Source organism: Arachis hypogaea, chromosome 5 (genome assembly GCF_003086295.3).
Source record: "Arachis hypogaea cultivar Tifrunner chromosome 5, arahy.Tifrunner.gnm2.J5K5, whole genome shotgun sequence".
Classification (NCBI taxonomy): domain Eukaryota; kingdom Viridiplantae; phylum Streptophyta; class Magnoliopsida; order Fabales; family Fabaceae; genus Arachis; species Arachis hypogaea.
The window spans coordinates 105,650,423-105,658,616 of NC_092040.1; the positions used below are offsets into that span (position 1 = coordinate 105,650,423).

At 38.0% G+C, this 8,194-nt stretch overlaps 1 protein-coding gene across 1 annotated transcript; it reads left to right on the forward strand.

The window, feature by feature from the left end:
- Positions 1-2,514: 2,514 nt before the first annotated feature.
- Positions 2,515-7,884, forward strand: LOC112802471 (proteasome subunit beta type-3-A). The gene is made up of 6 exons (XM_025845704.2): positions 2,515-3,028; positions 3,128-3,235; positions 3,921-4,010; positions 5,124-5,208; positions 6,366-6,460; positions 7,527-7,884. The coding sequence occupies exons 1-6, from the start codon at positions 2,841-2,843 to the stop codon at positions 7,573-7,575; spliced, it is 615 nt and encodes a 204-aa protein (XP_025701489.1). The 5' UTR covers positions 2,515-2,840; the 3' UTR covers positions 7,576-7,884.
- Positions 7,885-8,194: the final 310 nt, after the last annotated feature.

Genomic DNA, 8,194 nt, shown 5'->3' on the forward strand with positions numbered 1-8,194 from the left:
GACCGCAGAATATCAAACCAGTAATCAAACTCAACCTCGGTCTTGGCATACGCCGCATTCACAAGAAGCCTTCGTGTGTTTTTGCCCTTGAAGGTGAGGGCAAAGTTAGCAGCTACGTGTCGAATGCAGAATGCACGGTATGCAGATGGAGGTAACCAACCTCCGTCAGGAGCCTCAAGCGCAGCCTTGATGCCATTATGCCTGTCCGATATAACCAGCAGACCTGGTTGTGGTGTCACGTGCTGACGAAGGTGGGAGAGAAAGAATGCCCAAGACTCAGCATTCTCACCCTCTACTAGTGCGAATGCAACAGGTAGAATGTTGGAGTTCCCGTCCTGTGCAATTGCGATGAGCAACGTTCCCCCGTACTTGTCATACAGATGGGTGCCGTCGATCCTGATTAGCGGCTTGCAATGACAGAATGCCTCGATGCACGGTGGAAACGTCCAGAAAAGTCTCTGAAAATAAGCTTGAGACTCGTCTACCTGTCCTCCAACTCGAACGGGGCTAGTCCTTAGGACTGCAACAGTACCAGGCATCGTCAACTGGACTCCCAACACCCACCTGGGCAGCTCGTTGTATGACTCATCCCAGTCACCGTAGATGAGGGCAACAGCCTTCTGCTTCGCCATCCAGACCCTCCTGTAAGTCGGCCTAAACCCAAAGTGTGCTGCCGTGGCATTCAGTAGCACCTTGATGCTGACAGATGCATCCGCCCTAACCATTGGCATAATGAACGCCGATATCACATGGTAATCCAAACTCATGTGGTCACTCGAGATGGAGGTGGCAAGACAAGTGTGAGGTCCATTGTATCGTTTGACCTCCCAAATGCCCTTGCGCTGCCGGAGACTCAGTCGAATCAACCAGGTGCACCCATTCCCAAACTCAGAACACTTGCCCACATATCGGCGATAATCAGACTCGACTACCTTGTACTGTACCCCTTGCCGGATGCTGTAAGTCTTCACACTTAATAGGGCCTGATCTTTATCCTGAAATTGCTAACCGACCTAGAACTCTGTCAGACCAGCAGTCCCTTTCGCATCTCTAGCTCCGAATCCAACAGAGTGCCCAGAAACACCCTCCTGCCTCATGGCATCCAAGTCCAAAGAGGAAAAATGTGGTGGATACTGCTGTGTGCCAGAGCTAGAACCACCTACCGCCAATGCAAGCTCACTCGCTCCAATATCATCGCCGCTGTCGTCGTCAATCATATCCGGCTCGACGTCATCCTCCTCTGCATCACCCAACAATCCGTCTCCAACGCTAAGCGGTGCAACGCCCAGTAAAGGGTTTGGCAGATTCTCCCTTGAACCTACCTCGTCGCCTACGCTGCCATTGAGATCCACAGCAAAAGATGGGGAGGCGACAGCTTGGACCACTGGCTCATACACAGGGACAGAGGAAGAACCAACGGCAGGCCTGGAACTAGAACGGCTGCTGTGGCTAAATTGGTGGTATTCCGGTTCGAACCCCCTGAGCTGGATACCACATCAACCAGCTTTGCCAACAATTCTGGTGTCCTCACCTCGGGAAACTGCCGCCGACAAAGAAACATGACTTGCAAGTCCTCGTCACTACCAATCGTGAAACAATCATACTTCACGGTATCCTGGAGGACCGTGATTGGAATGCGATAGAAAAACTTCTTAACCCGCTTCGCACCTTCCAGACCAAGTTTCATCAGTACATATCTAACAAGGTCATCATAACTCGTCGCAGGAGTCATGACAATACAGAGAGGATCCCTATCTGTGAACTTCACGCCGGAACGACTTTTTCTCTTAATGGTTCCTCTGTGGTGAACCAAAACAACAAAACTCTCCTCACTAGCCATCATACACCCTCTAATGAGAGCAACTCACGTTTACAACCATATATATACAGCTCCGTCTCCCACTAATTCGAACCACCTTAGTTCGAATTACATTAACCAGTGTCTCTCTCTATAATTCGAACTGTCTCGGTTCGATTTATTAACTTCTCTCTTCTAGTAATTCGAACTGCCTTGGTTCGAATTACTTGCTTATGCAGTTCGAACCACTGTGGTTCGATTTATATTAATATATGCTTTGGCTGATTCCTGAAACCACTTTCAGTTTGGCTGATATCCGTAATTTTCAGTGAGGGTTGACTTATTACCATTTTTTGCCCTATATATAACGTTAATATGTATGATGTATATGAAGTATACTATATGTAACGGTTCAATACATATATATATATATATATATATATATATATATATATATATATATAAAGTATTAATTTTATTAATAAAATATTATTTTTTTTGAAAGAAACAGAATCCCTCTGAACATGACTTCTCTTGCTCCGAAATTTGTGAAGGAACTTATTATTTATTTGCTCCAACGGTAGATCTTCTTTTTTTACTGACACACAGTAAATGAGGTTCAAAATTTTTGAACCGTTGGAATTGCTCTAAGGATCCTTGCCAGTTGCCAAATGTTTGGAGCTGCATTAACTTCAAAATTCCCACCATTGGAGCATTGGGGGAGCAGCAGGAGGCTTCTTTGACGCTCAAGGTGAACGATGGTGAACCGTGGACGCGCGGGTCTAGCAGTTCATCCAGTTCGCATTGAATCGGACGGTTTTCAACTAATTTGAGTGGACTGGTTTAAGTGCACGTCCGGCTTAATCTAAAATTGAACCGAACAGGCCGGTCCTATACTGATAACCAGAACATTGGCCTCCTAACTTATTTCATCGTGGCTTGATCCCAAAGAAAAGCACTTTTTAAAACATAAAAAAACTCGCGAGCCGCAACATCTCAGTGTCTCCCTTCTCTTCGTTATTCTTGGTTGCTCAAAGTTAAAATGTCGATCTTCGAGTACAACGGGAGTGCCCTAGTGGCTATGGTTGGCAAGAACTGCTTTGCCATCGCCAGCGATCGGAGGCTCGGTGTCCAGCTTCAAACCATAGCCACCGATTTCCAAAGGATCTCCAAGATACACGACAAACTCTTCATCGGTCTCTCTGGCCTCGCCACCGATGCCCAAACTCTGTACGTGCCAATGCATTTCTCTCTTCTTTCTTTAATCAATTAATTTAAAGTTTTCATTTTGTTTTTGTTTTGGTTTGATTTTGTTTGCTTTGCTTGTAGGTACCAGCGGCTGGTTTTCAGGCACAAACTGTATCAGCTTAGGGAAGAGAGGGATATGAAGCCCGAAACCTTTGCTAGCTTGGTCTCTGCCCTTCTTTATGAGAAAAGGTAAATGCAATTTTAATTTTAGATCTGTTTTGAAGCAAGGTTTATTTAATGTTTTTTAGGGTTTTAACAAATTGGGGTTTTGAACAAAAATTTGCGTAACACCTTGAGAAACTTCACCCAATTTTAGGATAGCAATTTGACCCTTCATGTTAACCCCCGAAATAGAGGGAAGCTAATGGGAAGCCAGGAAATAGGAATTACACTGGCATAGTCTTTTATTTACTAATTTCACTGGTATTCATAACTAATGTCCGTTCCACTATGGTGATGCTGCTTATTGCTGCCTAATTGAATAAAAGTCACTTGGGGGCTGTTAATAAGTTATGAATGAGTCTAGTTAAAACCCATGGTAGAGAAAAACTATAGGACACCTTTTATAGTTAATGTCATATTGAGGAAGTCCTCATCCTTAGTTCTCTTCACTCTGTTACATTAAATATGATTGTCACCATTAAGCTATGAACTTTGTGAATAAGTGATGAATTTATCTTAAGCTCAGTGTGCTTTTTTTGAGTTCCAATTTATGTTTTCTTAGAATATTTGCAGCGGATCATTCTTGTATCTTTACAACCATAGCATTTTGGAGCTTTGCCACTATTTTCTAATCTGGATTAACAACTATGATGTTAATAAACACAGTAGCTTGAAATTCTTAATCAAACCATACATGGTTTTGCCTTTTCAGGTTTGGTCCATACTTTTGCCAGCCTGTAATTGCTGGCTTAGGAGATGAGGATAAACCATTCATTTGCACAATGGATTCAATTGGAGCAAAGTAAGTTAAATTATTTCAAATTATCCATCATTTCTTGGCTTTGTAGGTCCATGCAATAATTTTTTTGCACAATTACTTGTTATTAGTACCTTTCAGAAGCCAAATACATTGTCTGAAGCCAAATTTCTTCTTTGGAAAATTTGATATCTTGTAATGTAATTGGATGGAAGCATAGGGTCATGATCACCTGCAAATGTGACTGTTTTAGAAATATTTTATTCTTGAAGGTTTCTAAAGCCTAATAATCAACAGTTTTGATCTAGATTGAAAACGTTAAAAAGCACATGCATCAAAGATTATATCTAGATGTGTTACAAAGTACTACCTCCATAGAGAAGACTTGCTCGCAATGTTGCCATTTGATCTTTGTCTTGAACTCCCACGACTATTCTCAAGCTTCAACAGATTATGGTTTTATCTATTAGGGTCGAATTCAGAGACACATGGGGGAGTATAACTCTAAAAAATGTGCTGTCCATGCAATTGTTTGGTGTATTTAGTTGGAGTATAACTCTAATCTCTAATAGAGCCTTTTGGACAAGTAGGTCTTGTGGGATTGATTATAGATTATGTGTCGTGTCTACCAGCCGCAAGACACATAATCTAATTAGAGGTATCTCTATATTTGATAGTAAACATTTCAGAGCCTTGCTGTTTTATATCTTTGTGTATAAGCTAGTTGGTTTTTGTGATTTTCACATTAATATATACATATGCTATCTTCATATGAGAATTTTTCAAAATTTTTAGGATGGCTAGTGTCCCCACTCCTCACCACTCTTCCTAAAATCTGTACCTGGTATCAAGTACCTTTGATAGCCAAGCATTAAATTTTGATTTGAATCTCTCCCCCTGCCTACCTCCCTTGTCCCTCTCTAGTGCTCATCCTCCGTCTACTATGTCCTGTAATATGCAATATTTAAAGTTTTTTTTATTTAATTTTTGAGGTGATTTTTTGTTAGTCATGTCCGTTCTTCCTTTTAATTATGAAATAGTATGACTGTTATATGACTTTATTTTGAGCTATCTGTATGAAATAGTATGACTGTTATATGACTTTATTTTGAGCTATCTGTATGTGATGCTAAAAGCATTGCCATCTCTTATATGCAGGGAGCTTGCTAAGGATTTTGTTGTTGCTGGCACTGCCTCTGAATCTCTATATGGTGCTTGCGAGTCAATGTTTAAGCCTGACATGGTGTGTCCGCAAGTTTAACTTGTTTTTTCTTTTATGTGACCCTTTTCTTTGTCTCCTGTGGTTGTTTTGTGCACTATGTAGTCATGCCTATTTTTTTTTATTTTGTGGGTAGTGCTTTAGTAGGAAATGTTTGTTTTCAACTTATTTATCCTGAACGTCACTTTTTAACTTAAAAAGAGAAATCATTTTCCAGATACTTGATAAATAAACTTCTTAACCAGGATTTGGAAAAAACGTTTTCATTTTTGTTTTTTTCTTTCCTACTGGATAGATTCTTAAAATAGTAGCCTCTTAGAAAAATTAGTTTTCAACTTTTTCAATTATACAGAAGGTCGTAGTTGTAGCATCGCTATTTCAGAAGCTGAAACAAATAAACTTTAAAATTCTATAAATGAAAATCACTGGAAAAGAAAACTCTAAATGGGCATATGCAAACTATGACATTTTAAATAGTATAGTTCCTTGTAGTAGATTGAAAAATCAATCATGTGTCTTTTACATTATAGTGCATCATAGATCATAGTTATAGATTAAGCTTAAGTGTGAACGTGTAGACGAAGGATGAAATCATCATAGGTTGTAAAATTGGATACTGCCAAATTAGTTGATGACTTGAACTTGAAGCAGATGATGTGGAAGGTCATGCTAGGAGCGGTGTTTTATAATCAGATATTTATATATGGTAGCATGTGTTCAAACTTAAATGATAAATCCAAGACCAAAATTTTCAATATGTTTTATGTTATGTGATACAACCATTTTGCATTTATTCAATGAGGATATTTTGTCGTTCAATTGAAAAACACAATGCACAGCAAGTGAATTCACAATGGCATTTTCTTCATATGAGAAGTTTGTCTAAATAAATTATAAAATAGTGTTGCATCTGTAAGTCTGTAACTGTGTAACAATGTCAAACAAACTAGTTATCTAGTTACAAAAACATGACACCAATTTTGCAATAAGATGATATCCAGAAGTTTGATGGTGGAATACAAACAGAAAAATCCATTTAATAGTGGCACAATTTAGTTTCAGAAATCAGACTGTTGCACATTGTAAAACTTTTGATTTAGCTTCAGGTATTTCTTATATCTTATTCTATATATTATTTTTTGAAGATAAGATCTTTTTTTCCCCTCTGTACCATCATACAGGAACCAGAAGAATTGTTTGAGACTATCTCTCAAGCTCTGCTGTCATCAGTAGATCGTGATTGTTTAAGTGGCTGGGGTGGACATGTCTATGTTGTGTGAGTTTGGAATTTTCATTTATAGTAACTTGGTCTTGAGATCTTTACATTAGTTGTCAATCTTGGTTCTAAGTAATTGCAAGACTTTCTATGATTCTTACCATTATACTAGCCATTATACATAGGGAAAGTAACTTCTATTTGGGTTGTGGGGGAGGGGGTTGTTTTAAATTGGCCCATTAACTTTCGTGCTTTTCAGTTTATCGTCTTATTAAAAGGGGACGTCATTGGCTTTCATGACATGTCATATTATGAAATGGTTTAGTGACAATTCACATACAGGATTGACAAATGTAATGGAGGATTAGAGTGGTCGACAGATGAGAAGGTTTTGCACTAAACTGCAAAAATAAAAATAAGGGATCAAATTAACAGAAAAGAAAGGCCCCAGGGGGAGGGGGATTGCATTTTTGCTACACAAAACACACCTACAAAAGCATATTCTTAGTTCGGTTTCATGAATCGTTGAGGATTAACGGTTCTGTTTTGTCCTTTCACCTTTGCAATTGTTGATGAAAGTGGTACGAATGGGCTGGCTTCTGATATGATATTGGGTCATGTGGTTTATATAGCCGATGCCACTTAGTGGTATAAGGCTTAAATGTTTTTATGGGTGGGCATGGGAGAGAGAGTGTTATTCTCATATATATATATATATATATATATATATATATATATATATATATATATATATATAGTTTTGGCATTATGATGGAGTGGGCATATGGGGAAAATGGCATGACAAAAAAGTATCAACAATTCCGGGAGGAGTGGCCACTGCCTTGTAAAAGTGACTGTCCGAAACTAGTAAGGAACATAACATGAACATATATGATACAGAGAATTTTAAATTCTGATGTGTGTCCTCCAAAATTGTATCCAAGGGGGAATTTGTAGGACGATACGACTATCACGCACACAAACGTATAGTTATGTTTATTTATTTTATTTACAATTTTAAAGAAAGGGTATATTTGTTATTTCAACTTAATTGTTTATTTCTCTTATATTTCTCTTGTAACTTATTTCATGGTTGCTTATTGTTCATTTGATTTCACTCATGCAGTACACCAACTGAAGTAAAGGAAAGGATCTTGAAGGGAAGAATGGATTAACCAGTTACACTCCTCAGATCACATGTCAATTTAGTTTGGAACTGAATAGTAGTCTCCATTTACCATCCACACTGGGTTTATGGATGCCATTAATACTGTCTTCTGTATTTGCCGTAAAACATAAAAAAAAAAAAATTGAGTTCAATATTTAGATTATCAGATGGAGGAGGTTGGAGTTGGGATGCTTGTCAATTATTGTTATTGTTAATCCTCGAAATGTTTTTGCTTCCAAAGTACAAGAATGATACAGCTAACTTCTTGTCAACTTCGAATTTGCCAGATTTTTAATTAAAGTTTGGGGTTTAGTGATTTCTATGATTTTAAACCCTAAACATAATTATATCTAGGTAATTTGTATGTGTTAAGTTGAGCAAATACGAAGCACCATTGGAAACATGGGGTTAATATTCAAATACGGTTTTTGAAAGATTAAATTAGTCACTTTAGTTCCTAAAAAGATAGATTATAAATCTCTTTTTTTCATAATATTATATTTTTAATATTCTTTAATCTTGCTAATTTTAATATATTTTTATACCTTAATAGATAAAATTCTTTTCGTATAAAATTATAATTAAATTATTATAAAATTATTTTTTAGTTGTGTTCCGAAGGTTAC